The following is an 18,314-nucleotide window of genomic DNA, read 5'->3' on the forward strand; positions in this document are numbered from 1 at the left end:
ATTATTTATTCATTTTTTCAAAGTTCAATTTTGTTCTTTATATTACAATTTTATCCTTTATTTTTTATTTATATAGCATTTCAATCACTAATTTCGTATTAACGTGAGAATTTATACGAAAACAACCTTCTTATCCGGAACCTATTAAAAAAAACCAAGAGTTCCCTGATAAAAAAAATCGATAGAAAACAATAGGAACCGATACGATCTGTAGAAAATCTTATCGTTTCTTATCGTATCTTATTGTTTTACTTTTTAGATTTCGAAAGAAATGTTATCATTTTTTATCGTTTTCTTTCATTCTCTGTTAAAAGCGGATTTAGTCGTTAGAATACGATAAAATTCTTATTGTGATATATTGTTTTTTATTGTTTTATTGGAATTTATCAAGAAAAAATGATTGAAAATCTATTCGTAATCAATTGTATATTTACAATAAAAAAAATTTTAAGTTTTTTAACGTACAATTACGAAAAAACCTATAATTTTTAATCATGCATCAACCATAAATAATTAAAAACGTATTTTATAAATGTATTATCGTAAAGTTACAACAAAAAACATCCCTGATAAAAAATCGATAGAAAACAATAGGAACCGATACGATTTGCAAAAACAGTACATTGCAATTACATTGCAGTAATATTACAATCTTGCAAGTTGCATTGTAATACTGTAGGGACATTATAGAAACATATAACTGTAATATTTTATGAAAAATCTTACAGCAACATTCCAAAAATATTATAAAAAAATAGTATTCAGTCAAATAGTTCCTTCATTTACCACTATGCGACGCGCGATTCACTATCTATCTCGTACTTAAGTTTTAGTCAGGAGAATTATATAAAGTTGATGAAATTAGCTCTAAGACTAAAGGTACAATTGTCTCTTAACTTTAAAATGTCGAGCAAATGCTAGATTTAACGCTTGATGTTATAACATCAATAAAGTTTTATAACATCAGCATAAACTAGAATTTACTTAATTAAAGTTAATAATTATAGAAATATATATATTTTACTACATTAAATTACTATAAGTAAACATAATGATGAAAGCGCGTAATATATCGAAATAAAAAGTTTTATTTAATATTATTTTTAATATATTGCACCGTAATAATACCATAGCATTATATTGTAATTTTTTTAAAAGCGGAAATTTTACTGTTGCCACATTCTTGCAGTAATATTGCAGGAATATTTCACAACTCACATGCAATATTATAATGTTAGATCTATGCAATATGTTTCTACAATCATTCAATGCTGTATGGGTTAGCGAAAAGAAATGATAAGAAACGATAACATATTAATAGGATACTTACGAAAGGAAACGCTAGAGAATCAATCGTACATTTACGATATTCTTTCGTTAACTTTCGATTCATAACTACGATTAAAAACGATGTAATCGTTTTCTGTTTTCTATCGATTTTTTTTATCAGGGTTTTTCAATCCCAATCAAAAACCAAAGTTTACTTCAACATAATAGTTGAATCCGTTTCAAACTATAAGAATACGTAGACTTTTTATAGTCACAGAATTTTTTTTTTTTTGCTCGTCAATCTCCACTTTGGTCGCAAACTGATTTGAAAACATGTTGAAACAAAGCCCTAAAATTTTCAGGTTTGGTCTTTATTTTCTCTCAGAAAATATAGTCACCGTAATCATGATCAATTCTTATTATGATACGGATACGCTGGTTATGATGATACACCAAGATCTAGTTTTTAACTCGTATCCGTATCCCGTATCTGGATCTGTTTTTTTTATTTCCTATCTAGCACGTATCATTTCTTTGATGTTTTGGCCAAATACCGACTCCAAGTGGATCGTCGTATATCGTATCTGCGTATCACCCCGTTTATATGTATATACATGTAGAATCGGAGGATCTATATTTTAAGACCTTTTTTTTGACTTTTATTATTTCCAGATTTGTCGTTGTAGCTACATTTTGTTCTATTGTCTTTTAACATATGAACTCGTATCAAAAAAAAAGAAAAGAGAGAACGCCAACTACTAAGGGAAATTTACGACGTCCGCGTTTTTCATGCCTGGCCGTCATACAGAGGACTGACCGTCATATGGAGAACGCGAAGGGTTCGGTCTAGCCTGCGTAGACAATGACGGTCAGCAGTAAGGTCTTCTTCGTAAGGAAGAAATAGAGTCAGTCGAAAATTAGCTACGAGATGCGTAGGACGATCGACTCGAGTAGAGCTGTTCTCTCACATGTCATTCTTAAAGTCAATTTTTGTTATTTTACTTTCTAGTTGAATAAAGATTATCTTATACTATCATTCCACATCAATTTCATGTCCGCCGTAATTCCCATTCTACAAATTTTGGGGGCTCAGCCGGGATGCGGTACAGAATACAGGAACAAACTGAAGTGAAGTGATAGTGAACGGGGTGCACCATGAGCAGCAACTCGCGAAGCAACTCGCCCTTGTCATCACCCCCGAGATCTCAAAAAAACGACGCAAAGTTGGCAGCAATAAAGACGGCTGAACTTAAAGAAGAATTGAGCTCGAGGAAATTAGAGACGACGGGCAAGAAAACCGAATTGCTGTTACGACTGAAAGAGGCGTTAGACTTAGAGCGCAAACGCGGTGCATCGACGAGCAATGATGGTGATCCTGCCAATGAAAATGAAAGCGACGAAGATAGCAACACTGCTGACGAGTATAGCAAGGACGACGAGACTGAGAATGAACACGAGGCAATCCGGAAAACTAAGAAGAAGAGCCGGAAAGAGTACAAGCGCATGTTTTCATTCAAGGATGTAGAAGAATCACTTGAAACGTTTAGCGGAGACGACAACGCGAGCGTAATAAAGTGGGTAGACGACTTTGAAGAATTCGCTGAGATGTGCAATTGGTCCGGCGTGTACAAAGTTGCATATGCAAGACGTCTACTTCGCGGTTCGGCAAAGATATTCGCCAATTTCGAGAAATGTACAAAGACGTGGGAAAAACTAAAGAGTGCATTGATAGAAGAATTCGGTGAAACAGTGGACAGCTATAAGATCCACCAGCAACTTTCACGACGAAAGAAGAAACCAGACGAATCGTTCCAGACATATGTATATAAAATGATGGAGTTAGCGACACAAGCTCAAGTTGAAACTCGTGCCACAATTAAATATATTATCACAGGGATTCAAGATGAACCAATCAATAAAACCGTGCTGTACGGAGCGAAAACGATTCGCGAGCTTAAGGAAAGATTCGTTCAATACGAATGCATGAAAGAGGAAACGAAAGGAAAGAACAAGCCGTCGAAGAATGAAGAGAAAAAGAAATATTTCAAACAAGAAGGAAACAAGACGACTGCCAAAGTCTGCTTCAATTGCGGAGAGAAGAACCACATCAGTAGAGATTGTCCAGATAAGGACAAAGGAGTAAAGTGTTTCAAATGCAATCAGCACGGCCATATCGCATCGAAATGTTTCGCCAAATCTACGGAGAAGCCTACTTCAGCATACGCAACATTTCAACAGCCGCGAGGGAAGCAGCTTAAAGAAGTAGAAATAGCGAACCAGAAGTATTCAGCGGTCATCGACACCGGTAGCGACTTAAGCTTAATGTGCAAAGGTATTTATACAAAGATAGGTGCGCCAAGGCTTTGCGGAAAGACGAAGTTCGATGGGTTAGGCGCGAGTAATAATTGTACCATGGGGTCCTTTGAGATAGATATGATTGTAGACGGCGGGATTTATAAAATAAAATTTCATGTAGTAGACGACTCGTTAATGAAACACTACGTATTAATTGGTGCAGATTTTCTAAATCAGGTAGAATTGCATTCTGTCGCGGGCCGAGTTACAATAGCCAAAATTGCGAGAACGATTCCGCGAGACGAGGTCGAAGTTCCTGAAATATTGAAAATTGATATTGACGATAGCGAGAGTTCGATAGATCTATCATACGTCACGGATGTTAGCGCGCGTGAAGAAATAAAAAAAATCGTGCATAACTATCGGCCAAGCAAAACGCGAGAAGTAGGGGTAAGCCTAAGACTCGTCTTATACGATGAAATTCCTATTTTTCAAAGACCTCGAAGATTATCCCAATCAGAAAGGCAGGAAGTTGAGCGACAGATAGAATCCTGGTTAACAGACGGAATAATTTGCCCGTCCAATTCCGAATACGCGAATCCGATCGTGTTAGTACCGAAAAAAAACGGTGAAATTAGAATTTGTGTAGACTTTCGAAAATTAAATCAGAAAATTGTTAAAGATCGGTATCCGTTGCCATTAATTGAAGATCAATTGGATCGGTTGCAGGGAGCAAAAGTTTTTACAGCACTTGATTTAAAAAATGGGTTTTTCCATGTTAACGTCGCAGAAGAAAGCCGAAAGTATACCTCCTTTGTGACTCCTACGGGACAATACGAATTTAGGAAGATGCCGTTTGGATTGTGTAATTCGCCGTCTGTTTTTCAAAAATACATTAACGCTGTTTTTAAAGATCTAATTGCCAAGAACGTAGTGCTTACATATATGAACGATCTAATCGTTCCGTCACAGGATATTGAAGAAGGCTCAAAGAATCTAAAGCTCGTGCTCGAAGTCGCAGAGCAGGCCGGTCTTAACATTAATTGGGCCAAGTGTAAATTTTTACAGTCGCGAATAGGATACCTCGGGCATATTATTGAAAACGGTACTGTTAGGCCGTCGGAGAATAAAGTTAAAGCTGTCATGAAGTTTGCGGAGCCGAAGTGCGTTCGGGACATTCAGAGTTTTCTCGGTTTAACGGGATATTTTAGAAAATTTATCCCGCAGTATGCCCAAATCGCGAAACCACTGTCAAATCTACTCAGGGCAAATGTACGATTCACATTTGATGACAGAGAGAAGAGCGCGTTTAATAAATTAAAAAACATTTTGAGTAGTGGCCCAGTCCTACGATTATACAAAATAGGAGCCGAGACGGAGTTACACACAGACGCGTCCAAGTATGGTTATGGAGCTATTATGTTGCAAAGAGATTCGGAAAGTAACGCGTTCCACCCGATTTATTATGCAAGCGGAAAGACGTCGCCTGCTGAAGAGAAATATTCTAGCTACGAGTTAGAAGTATTAGCGATAGTGAAAGCATTAAGAAGATTCCGCGTCTATCTGCTAGGTATCTCTTTTAAAATCGTAACCGATTGTCAAGCGTTTACGATGACTATGAACAAGAAAGATTTGTGCGTGCGTGTAGCTCGTTGGGCCTTGCAACTCGAGGAATACAATTATAAAATTCAGCATCGCCCAGGCAAGAGTATGTTGCATGTAGACGCATTAAGTAGAAACCCACTACCCGAAGCGTTATTGATTGAAGAAAATGATGACGGACTTCTCGCCAGACTTAAGAAGTGTCAAAACGACGATCAAGAAATTCGGAGTGTGATTGAGCGCGTGGAAAGGGGAGAGTGTACTGAGTATTTGATAAAAAATAAATTACTGTACAAGGATGTAAACGACGATATTTTGCTAGTAGTTCCAAAAGCGATGCAGACCCAAATTATTCGGCAGGCGCATGAGCGTGGTCATTTCGGTATCAATAAAACAGAGGCGATAATGCGTAGCGAATATTGGTTCTCTGGTATGCGTGAGAAAGTTGAAAGAATGGTAAGAAATTGTATAAACTGTATTGTAGCTGAGCGTAAGCAAGGGAAGCAGGAGGGATTTCTAAATGTAATAGACAAAGGGGATATCCCGCTAGATACCTACCATGTAGACCATCTAGGGCCGATATCGCTCACTGGCAAAAAGTACAAATATATATTCGTTGTAATAGACGCGTTTAGTAAGTTCATATGGCTATATCCCACAAAATCGGTAGATGCGGCTGAAGTAGTTAATCGTTTGCGTAAGCAGTCCGCGACGTTCAGTAATCCGAAAAGAATTATTTCGGATCGCGGTACGGCGTTCACATCTAGCGCGTTTCAAGAGTATTGTAAAGAAGAAAGAATTCAACATTTGCTGATTTCTACGGGAGTACCAAGAGGAAATGGTCAGGTAGAGAGGGTAAATAGGACAGTTATACCTCTTCTAACAAAGCTGGCGGCGCCGAAGTCGCATGAATGGTATCGACACATGGATGTGGCTCAAAAATACCTCAATGCTACCCCGAGTCGGAGTACCGGAAGGACGCCATTCATTTTACTTTTCGGATCTAATATGCGAATTAAAGAGGATCTCAAGATTCGTGAGTTGATTGAGAACGAATGGATCGAAATGTTTGAAGAAGAACGTGACGAAATCCGACAGCGCGCAAAAGAGAAAATACGTAAGGTACAGGCAGATAATTGTAGAAATTATAATAAGAGGCGTAAGAAGGCCACAGATTATCGTGTGGGAGACCTCGTGGCAATCAAAAGAACACAGCTAGGACCGGGACAAAAGCTTCTCCCAAAGTTTTTCGCTCCATATCGGGTCACCGTGGTCATGCGCTACGATCGATATATAGTAGAGAAGGTTGGTGATCACGAAGGTCCGCAAAAGACCTCAACGTCCGCGGATCATATGAAGTTGTGGTCGCCAAATGATCAAGAAGATTCTGAAGATGAATAAGAACATCTGAGGGCAGATGTTAGACCAGGATGGCCGAATGTAGAATCGGAGGATCTATATTTTAAGACCTTTTTTTTTACTTTTATTATTTCCAGATTTGTCGTTGTAGCTACATTTTGTTCTATTGTCTTTTAACATATGAACTCGTATCAAAAAAAAAGAAAAGAGAGAACGCCAACTACTAAGGGGAATTTACGACGTCCGCGTTTTTCATGCCTGGCCGTCATACAGAGGACTGACCGTCATATGGAGAACGCGAAGGGTTCGGTCTAGCCTGCGTAGACAATGACGGTCAGCAGTAAGGTCTTCTTCGTAAGGAAGAAATAGAGTCAGTCGAAAATTAGCTACGAGATGCGTAGGACGATCGACTCGAGTAGAGCTGTTCTCTCACATGTCATTCTTAAAGTCAATTTTTGTTATTTTACTTTCTAGTTGAATAAAGATTATCTTATACTATCATTCCACATCAATTTCATGTCCGCCGTAATTCCCATTCTACATACATATATGTAGGAATGAGAGGTAGTTCGGTAATTGATTATATTTTTGTAAATAAATTTGTACATGATAAAGTGATGGAGTTCAGAATAGATGACAGAGCGGACTCGGACTTCTTTATGATATAATATACTGTGGATTTACTTCCATTTAGGAGTTTCGCGATCGTTATATGATTTTCCATCATTATGTAACTTGAGTTTTTCGTTCACATTTATGCGTTTTTGACTTTTTGATGTTCGAATAATATTACAATGCGATCTTGAACAAAAAGTTACATAATTATAGGAAAATAAAGAATATGAAATTATATATTCATTTTCATGTAAATCTTTATTTATTATTGTTTCAAACGATACTTGAAATATGATTAACATTACATTTTCTAATGTAATTAAATTAATAACTTTTTTAGACTTATAATAGAGATTTATATAGAAAAAACGATGGTAATATAATATAGGTAGATCATTTTTTTAACAAATATTTCATTTAAAAATTCTTCAGATTTTGACTTTTGTCTCGCCACAAATAATTCCATATTATCATCTAATGCTTTTCACAAACGATTCAAATAAATCTCTTAGAAAAAATATTTCCAGATAATTAACACTGCTATTTTGAAGTTTAATCTTATTATTATTTGATATACTATATAGACAATACGTGTTAGATTTATCAATAAAGGAAAACATTTTTAAAGATATTAATTTCTACTTCATTACGCTTGTAATTCATTAATCGTATTCTATGTATCATTGAATTGGCTGGCATTGATTATTATATATGATAAACAATAAAATCGCCAATCACTTTATGCTTAATAATTTTTTAAATTGTTTTATTTTGCCTTTTTATTACTCTTTGAAATATTGAGCTCTTTGAAATATGATTTCTTTATTATTCTATGAAATATAAAAACAAAATATTGAATCTAATTTAGTTATCAAGATATTTGCATCAAACCAGTTTATTCTCCTAAATATTTTTCATTAACAAAAAAAATTTCAGATATTCAAATACCTTTCTCTCTCCTCTTTCCTCCTATTCCTTTTCTCCTTCCTCCTTTTTTGCTCTCTCTTTTTTCTCTTTCCTCTCTTTTCTTTCTTCTTTACGTTTTCTTCGTTTCTTCCTTTTCTTTTTTATTCCCGTCTTTTTCTTGCCCTCTCTCCTTCTCTTTCTTCTTTTTTTCTTTTTCTCTCTTTTTCTTCTCTCTTTTTATATTAATATATAATAGCGTTTACAAATGTGTGTATAAACATTGACTAAATTTTTGACAATGCTCGTACAAAGCTTTTCATGTGCATCTACTTCAAAGACAAAAACCTATTTCAGGCTCTTGAGGCCATGTTAGATTGTGACGTCAGAGGCGAGAAAGCACGCGCACGTTAAAAACTCTTAGATACCATTTTTAAATGAAAAGATATTTCGATGAAACACTACTGCAGATGGCTTAAGCACACTTTTAAAATACCTCGAAAACTATTCTTTTTCCTTGACAATCAATCAATAACCGTAAAATGGAATAACTGCTCATGTGCAAAGACACTATATATAGATGATGACGGACTGGGTCTTAAGCGGGGAGCACACAAACTTGCATAGGCGCATAAGCGTATGCATAAGAAATTTGATTGGTTTATTTTCTTATGCATACGTTTATGGACCAATCAATTTTCTTATGTATATGTTTATGCGCTATGCAAGTTTGTGTGCTCCCCGCTTTATATTACAGTCATTTTACAGCTGTTGATTGATTATAAAGGAAAAAGGATAGTTTTCGAGAGGGTTGAAAGTCCTAACAATATACTTTATTTTGATTGCAAGAAAACTTCTCCAGCACGTCACATATTGTAGCTATAATATGACAAAGTTGGTAAAAATAGCACTTTTTTGCAACTTTAATTGCAAATTTCTCAAAATTGTGACGTGATGAAGAAACCAGATTTTTTGGAAAGAAACAGATTCGTGTTCAGCGTCCAAAAAGCTATATATAAGAATAAACGACTAGTCTCGTTCAATTTTTTTTTTTTTTTTTGTTAAACAGCGTAATTAAATAGAACTAAAAGAAAAAAGTAATTTACAAATATATATATATATATATTGTATATATATTAAAAATAAATCACTCTTAATAGCTATACTAAATTGAGAATTTTTTTTACAACTATAAATTCAATAATAATCTATTGAAATTATTTTAATGGCACTTGTAGTATTAATAAAAGAAAAATTAGCACATAAGGATATATGTTCTACATCAGCAGAGTTGTAATAAATTAAAAACCAAGATGCAACAAATTAGAATTAATTTTATGACTAGATCTTTGAAACTTCACAATGGAAAAAAAGATGGTTTGTTGTAAAAGTCATAACTGGTTCTTCTTAGCCTCCGATATGCTGTACTTACGATTCTTCAAATTAATCACAATGACTGTAATATTATCCACAGATCCTCTACAAAACATATCATAAGTAATATAAATAATAATTATGAAATATTTTTGTTTATATATTTTACAGTTTACTCGCTTAAAATAAAATATGTCTAACAAATTAGTTTTTGAAATATTATTTTAAATTTTAACCATGCATAAATTACTGATAAAACAATATGTTTTTGTTTGTTTTTAATTCATTTACATATGTTACCAAAATCTATCAAAAACAGGAAAGAAACATTTCTATTTTTTAAATACTCCTATGCATACATGATTTTTCATCATAAAATACACATCTTACCTGTAAAAACTCTGCAATGTAATACTTTTCGCACCAAAATGTGGCTCATTAATGCGCTCTTTAATGAAAGCTACAGCCTCTTCGTTCGTAAACGTATCCCATAGGCCATCGGATGCCAATACTATAAACATGGGATTGTGATCGCCCAAATCGAACGTTAGAATATCCGGATCAGCAATGACAAGTTTTTTATCTTTTAAAGGATAATCTCCTAGAGCACGAGAAGTCGCTAATATGCCAGCAACTCTCCATACACCGTTAAAAGTCACCAGACCACCAGCTTTGTTTATTCTTTTCCTTTCTCTTTCCTACAAACAGATAAATTTAATATAACAAATTTTTTTAAATATGATTATTATTAATATACATATACATATAGTATCATGTCTGTATGTATATGTATAAGGTGTTTTCTATATATATGTTCGAATTATCATTAATTTATTTACACATATGTATATTACACACACACACACAAAATCTTATACATAATTATTTATACTTGCCACAATCCTTACATCTAATTCTTTGTTGAATTTAGAATAGATTTTTTTTCTCTTATCAAAAATAAAATCCATATATTATATCCATATATTATATTAAAATTATACAAACAAGTGCATTATATGGTCCTATATACTATATATGTATATATGTAATAAAATATGTAATGATTCTTTGTGTAAATAAGCAGTTAAATATGTAATAAATTAACTAATATATAATAAGTAAAAAATTTTTAATATTATAATAAAGAAAATTCTACTTATTATAAACATATTGTTGCGTCTAACGACAAAACTAATTTATATGAAATAATTGCCTAAATAAGCATTATATATCAATATGAATAATAATTCGAGATATACGTAGATGCATATTTGCGCTTTTATGCATACTATTATGCATAAATGTCATATATAAATTTTCTGAACACTTCATATATTTGATATAATTACAATAAACGTTTATAATTTTACTTTTAGTTTTTTAAATTAAGTTATTTTACAGTTATAGCTTTTTCATATAAAGTCTTATTTTGTTAGTTATAAAACTAAATAATTTTATATTTGTGTATACAGGGCGTACAAAGTGTTGAAACCCCTTAATTTTACGAAAACAATGCATTTTCGAAAAAAATTTTTCATACAAAGATTTTAGGATTTAAAAAGGCCTATTTATTAGTTTTATCAGTTTGACTTTGAGTGGCGTCTTTCAAGGTCATTTCAAGGTCAACTTGATTTTTTAAAATAAAATTACTCTAAGTATTTCATGTAAATAGATTCTTTGTAACATTCTGCATAGCCAAAAATTGAACAGTTTAAGAGATATTTTATATCTTAATATATCTGACATATTTTGATATAAAATACAAAATATCTCCTAAAATATTTAGTTTTCGATAATCTTACCTTAATACCCCGGGAAAAAATGGCCCATGTATAATTATATATAATTATATATAAGGCACAGGGTGTCCGGTAATAGTCGCATCAACCGTCGTGTCCAGGTAGAGCTAGTTAAACCGAGTAGAAAAGTCCTCTACCATTTTACGATATTCTCAATAATAAGAGAGATATTAATTAATAAAGATCGGCCAATTCGCGTGACGACGGCGAGAAGAGACAGCCCAGTTTTATGTCATTACTAAGCATGCGGCGAAAAGAAACAGTATAATGTTACACGGTTGCTAAGCGCGCGATGAAGCGGGGAGGAGCGCTTTACAAAAGACAGTAACTCCATACGAGTAGCGCTAACTCTGGACCCCCGAGTGGGCTGTCTCTTCTCGCCGCACGCTTATCATCGCGCGAATTGGCTGATTTTCTTTAATTTATTTCTCTCTTATTATTGAGAATATCGCAAAATGGTAGAGGACTTTTCTACTCGGTTTAACTAGCTCTACCTGCACACGACGGTTGATGCGACTATTACCGGACACCCTGTATATATTTATACAGGGTGTCCCATAATTCGCGAACCACCCGTCAGTTGCAGGTAGAGCATGTTGAACTGAATAGAAAAGTCCTCTACCATTTTGCGATTTTCGCAATAATTAATGAGAAATAAATTAAAGAAGATCAGCCAATTCGCGTGACGACGACGAGAAAAGACAGCCCAGTTTCATATCGTTACTAAGCATGCGGCGAAAAGAAACAGTATAATGTTACACGGTTGCTAGGCGCGCGATGAAGCGGGGAGGAGCGCTTTACAAAAGACAGTAACTACATACGAGTAGCGCTAACTCTGGACCTCCGAGTGGGCTGTCTCTTCTCGGTGCACGCTTATCATCGCTCGAATTGGCTGATTTTCTTTAATTTATTTCTCATTAATTATTGAGAAAATCGCAAAATGGTAGAGGACTTTTTTACTCAGTTTAACCTACTCTACCTGCAACTGACGGGTGGTTCGCGAATTATGGGACACCCTGTATATGGGCATATATATTTATATATAGGCATATTTCATATATAAATATATATAGTGCCTTATATACAATTATACATAATTATATATAATTATGTATAATTGTATATAATCACACATAATCTCGAATAATATATATATATAATAAAAATAATTTGTGAGTACAAAACATACCCAGACAGCACAATGACGTTTTAAAAAGGTATTAAAAATATACATATTGGACGTTTTGTATGTATTTATAACATTCATATTAGAGCCTTAGACATCTTTAAAACATTTTAAAAATCCAGTGTTACTTTTCTGGACAATCGAAAAATGTCCATTTTAAGGACTAAACGGACTAAAATTGGACCTGTTCAAACATTGAACATATATTTTAAAGTAGATAGGTGTAGGTATATATGTAAGTTTATATATTTAGAGTACTGAATATATCTATTTTAGTATCTCATACAGAGCATCAAAAAATTGCAGAAATCTTGCGAACATCCAAAAGAGATAAGAAAAAAATTGTTGGAACTGTGTAAGTTTGTTCTGTTCATCCACAATATTCGGATATTATTCGGTTATTATAATATTAATAATCGATTTATGCAAGCTTTATATATAATTCTCATAACAAATCTTAAATACGAGAAAGATAGCGCCTTGCGCGTCGCGTAGCGGTAAATAAAAGAACTAATGATTAATGAATACTGTTTTTATAATATTTTTGGAATGTTGCAGTAATATTTCGTATAAAATATTATAGTTACATGTTCTTATAATGTCTCTCCAATATTACGTTGCAACTTGTAAGATTATAATATTGCTGCAATGTAAATAAAATGTTCTGTGCTGTACGTAAAAAAACGTTTTTAAAACGTCTAAATATAATATATACTTTGAATGTCTAATAATGGATATTCTTAAAACGTTCATATTATATCCATGGACGTTTGGACTAAATAAAAACCAAAACTGGACTGGACGGAATATATAAATATATACATATATGCAAACCAAAATTTTCTCGTTAGATTAAAATTATATTTGATCTTATATAGTTTTATATAATTGTATATAATGCTATGTATAATTGCATATAATTTTATACAATTGAATATAACATATTATATATTATATATAATCAAATATATTTGCATATAATTATATATGGGCAAATTTTCTGGAATGCATGGCAATCATAATTATATATATAGTTATATATATAATTTTGTACGATGTTATATATTGTCATATATAACCGTGTATGAGGTTATATATAATTTAAGGATCAATATTGAAATAATCGACCAAACTAGCACAAATTTTTTACTTTATTAAAAGTTACGACGTTTCGACCATATGGTTGTGGTCCTTTTCAAGTACACTAAAATAATACAATTGAAAATTAAACTTATAAATCTAAACGGCTTAAAGATAGTAATATGCATAGAAAAAGAGTACATACATCGCAATCACAATAACGATATAGATTTGAACCAAGGGAAATTCGATAGGACGTCCTTTTTGTCACTCCCATATGTTAAAGATACGAGTCAAGATTTATGTCGAGTTTTACGTGGAGTTGGTTTGAACGTCGTTTATAAAATTAATAAAAAATTAAATATGTTAATAAAACGCGGCAAAGACAATTTACATAAAGATGACCGAACGAATGTGGTATACAAATTAGACTGTAAAGATTGTAATGCATCATATATTGGACAAACTAAAAGACATTTAAGGACTCGTACGAATGAACATTTTAAAAATATTAAATTACATGAAACAAATCACTCTGTTATAAGTAAACACAAAATAAAATATGGACATGAATTTGATTGGACTAAACTCAATATCTTACATAATGAGAAACATGTGCGTAAAAGAGAAATTGCTGAAATGTTCTACATCAAAAAATTTAAGAATACAATTAATCTTCAAAAGGACACTGAGAGGTTAAATAATATTTATGATAAAATAATAAAGGTCGTGTAATAAGTTTTCTAATATTGTTAGTTATTGACAAGGTTTCTTACTGACTTAACGTTCTCGCCTTTAATATTGACAACATTTGTGAGCGAATCTTTTGAACATGCTTATCTATTATTCACATTTATAACGTATGTACTCTTTTTCTATGCATATTACTATCTTTAAGCCGTTTAGATTTATAAGTTTAATTTTCAATTGTATTATTTTAGTGTACTTGAAAAGGACCACAACCATATGGTCGAAACGTCGTAACTTTTAATAAAGTAAAAAATTTGTGCTAGTTTGGTCGATTATTTCAATATTGATCCTTTGATTAATTTACTAGCGATATTTAAAGAATTTATTGTTTGAATATATAATTTACATACATAATTTTATACAATTATATATATTTATATATAATTATACATGGGCCATTTTTCCCGGGTCATGATTATATATAGTTATATATAATTCTGTATGATGTTATATATTGTCATATATAACCGTGTATGAGATTATATATAATTTTATATAATTTACATATAATTTTATACAATTATATATATTTATATATGAATTATATGTATTTATATATAAATTATATATAATTATATATAATTATACATGAGCCATTTTTTCCCGGGACGTTTATACATAGGCCTAGTTTACATCGTGCACTTGATACGCGTATCAAATGCTCGATGTAAACTAGAGGCCATAGAATAATTAGACGAATCAATTGGTGTAAAGAAAAACGTAAATAATAGTTGTTTTTAAGAAAAAGTATGTAGTTTGCAACATACAGCTACATATTTGTTCTTAAAAACAACTATGCATTTTCTTTACACTGATTTGCAAATGTACGCGAACATTTAATATCACGAATAGAAATATAATGTAGCAGGTGCAAATAAAAACCAACATTTATATACATAATATAAAACGTGCATAATACATAAACATGCATAATACATAAACATGCTATTTTTTCATATATAAAAAAAAACAATGCTATGAGAAAAAAGGAAAAAGATAATTAAATTCAGTTGACTACAATAAAGTGATTTATTTATTACAGGCATTGTGAAAAATATAATTTACAGCACATGCTAATAATTCGGAATTTATAATATATAATCTATAATTTATAATCTATAATCTATATAATCTATAATTTATAATTTGTAATATATATAATTAATATATATAATAAATGTTTTATTTTCAGCGACATTATTGCGTTGTATAAAACACGTAGACAAATTGTTGAATTTTTCATTAATAAGATGCGTATTTTCACATAATCATAAATAATACCAATATAGTCGATATAATTTTCAAAAAAAAATCAAATAAATATTAATATACAATTGATAACTTCATGTACAAAGAAATTATCATACAATGCAAGTTTTACAATTTTTTACTCAGACATTTCGATCTCTTCGAAATTGTTAAATCTTAAATCCAGTGATCTCGAATGGAGTGATCGTTCACAAGAATTGTAGAAGTCATTCCATATTCAAGTGTTTTTGCATCAACAATTTCTACATTGCGGAAGGCAATATTATTTTATTATCGCCAACAATGAATTCCACACACGACACAGCCCTCGACGTTTTTATTCCAATAGCCGTATATATTTATACGATATCGGTGTTAAGGTATCTTTTTCCTAAGATACAAACCGCACCATAATAAAACTCGGGTAAAGCTATAAAAAAAAATAACGAAAAAATATTTCAGATAAATAATATTATTTGGAAAAAAGTAGAAATAATAAGAAATTCTTTAAGTTAATCAAAAACTTATTTGTTACATTTGTTTTCTTACATGGTTGAATTACTTTCTTACATGGTTCTACCGTCCATCGGGATAATTCGTATGTTTGTTGCTTCCTTCAACATTCTTGGGGTACATTCTTGATCATAAAAACTGAAGTTTTAGCACAAGCAGCTGATGTAATACTGAACATATAAAAAAAATTATTTTAAATACGTGCAACTCTCCAGTGTTGCAAATTGCGACGTGGAGAAGATTAATTCTTTTAATGAGGATTTTTTTTACTTCCTTTAAGGTGATCCTAAAGCTGTCTATTTTATCGATAAAAGACGAAGTTGGATTCGACCACAAATCTTTTTATTGGCTGTACAGATTGAAAAATCCTTTTGCACAATTAAAGTACTAATAATGACAAACTGCGGACGCTATAATTTTATGTAGAAAACCAAAAAAGTTAAAAAGTCCGATAAGAAAATGTAATTTTTTAACTTTTTTTGGTTTCTTACATAAAATTATAGCATCTATATGGTTCGTTATTATTAGTACTTTAATTGTGGAAAAGGATTTTTTAATTGGTATAATCAATAAAAAGATTAGTTGTCGAACCAACATCTCGTTTTATCGGTAAAACAAGAAACGACTTTAGGATTCCCTTAAGATTTTGAATTAGCAAAAAAAAAGATGGTGCCAACGGTACACGGGTGTTCCCAAGCGGTCACCCATCTAAGTACTGACCATGCCCAACGTTGCTTAACTTCAGTGATCAGACGAGAACTGGTGCGTTACAACGTGGTATGACAGTTGACGATTGTAACACCTTTAGTTGATGAAAAAATAAGTTGAAAATTTTAAAACAATTGTAAAAAAGTTTTTTATCGTTATAATTTAACTATACATTTGAAACAAAAAAGATATATCATTATTGTTAAAGAGATTCTAACCAAAAAAGTTAAAAAAGGCCGATAATAAAATGTAATTTTATGACTTAATGTTTTTTATATAAAATTATAACGTCCGCATTTTGTCATTATTAGTACTTTAATTGTGGAAAAGGATTTTTCAATCTGTATAACTGTATAGTCAACGAAAAGATTAGTGGTCGAATCCAACTTCGCATTTCGGTAAAACAGATGGCTTTAGAATCTCCTTAACAATAATGATATATATTTTTTGTTTCAAATGTATATTGTTACGTCCAGACTCAAGGAAGGAAGAGTCGAAAGGAAGGACGTAACTAAATTTATCTCGAACGACGGCAGACAATCCGTCTGTTCGACCTGAACGAACGTCTGGGCCCAAATAGGTCAACGACCGCAAGGGTCGCTCTTATTCTATTTAAAGGGCCGTTCGCTCGGTGGTCCCTTTTCGACAAGAGAATTTAATCTCTTTTGCGCAGGATGGGACCTTGTGCGATCTTGGTTTACGGGAATGAGTGGGAACGGGTTATAAATTAAAGAGTATTAGGCTTCATATTAAAACAATTAATTTATTTTACTCTTAAAGAACGAGAAAAGAAGAATTAAATTCATAAGAATCATATTATACTTATACATTATTATTATTATTATTATTTATTCTAATTGTGTACTTCTCTTAGTCGAGAAAAAAGAAAAGAAATAGATGCTCGTGTGTATGAGTGAGTGATTGTGTATAAATCGCGGGTGATACATAGATACGGAGGTCTTCAATCGGGGCAGAAAGGGGAAAGAGTTATTGTTTAAATTTTAGGGTCCCGATTGGTGGTTACAATAATTTAAACGATAATATATAAAAATACTGTCCATGTGTGTGCGTGTGAGAGAGAATGCTAGTTTATGAGAGTTCGGTAATTTCGACGGTGGAAGGGAAAAGGAAGGCGCGGAGGATATCGACGGGGAATCCGATAGGGTTGGGATGGATAGGGGTAAACATAGGAATGAGGGCGCCAGGGAGACTTCCCGCTACAATTCTCATGAACTGCTCTTCATCGGGATCGTCTGGCCCGCAGGTGTAAACACCTTCTGGGAGTGGGAGCTCTAGTATAGGGAAATTAGAAAGGAGCCATCTATAACATTCGTCTTCGTGTTGGAATGGAATTTGCCCGATGTGTCTCCTTAAAAAGGAGTAGGCCTCGTTATAAATGAAGGGGATTTCTACTACCTCTTGACAAGTGCAACCTTCGTCACACTCTATATTAAGTGGAGAGGGGGAGGGAGAATGATTGAGACAAGGAGAGGGAGGGTGGTTCTGAGGTGCAGAAGATGGAATGTGCGATGGCTCTGGAGAGGAAATCAGAGGGTCAAGGGGAGTGTCAGGGTTCCTATTTCTGCTAGTACTCTGCGTTGATACCACTGCTT

General features: G+C 32.7%; 1 protein-coding gene and 1 pseudogene across 1 annotated transcript in view; both read right to left on the bottom strand.

Moving 5' to 3' along the window:
* Window positions 1-9,250: 9,250 nt before the first annotated feature.
* LOC145934409 (protein phosphatase 1L) overlaps window positions 9,251-18,314 on the bottom strand; it is a 67,944-nt gene continuing 58,880 nt past the window's right edge. The window contains exons 7-8 of the mRNA XM_083034790.1: window positions 9,808-10,115; window positions 9,251-9,522 (exon numbers count right to left, since the gene is read on the bottom strand). Of these exons, the coding sequence (XP_082890916.1) occupies window positions 9,435-9,522; window positions 9,808-10,115 (396 nt within the window). The 3' untranslated portion in view covers window positions 9,251-9,434. The remainder of the gene's footprint in view (window positions 9,523-9,807; window positions 10,116-18,314) is intronic.
* LOC145934613 (5S ribosomal RNA) lies at window positions 16,664-16,784 on the bottom strand (annotated as a pseudogene).

Source organism: Prenolepis imparis, unplaced genomic scaffold (genome assembly GCF_030444845.1).
Source record: "Prenolepis imparis isolate NDT839.2.m4 unplaced genomic scaffold, iyPreImpa1.0 SCAF_3, whole genome shotgun sequence".
Classification (NCBI taxonomy): Eukaryota; Metazoa; Arthropoda; class Insecta; order Hymenoptera; family Formicidae; genus Prenolepis; species Prenolepis imparis.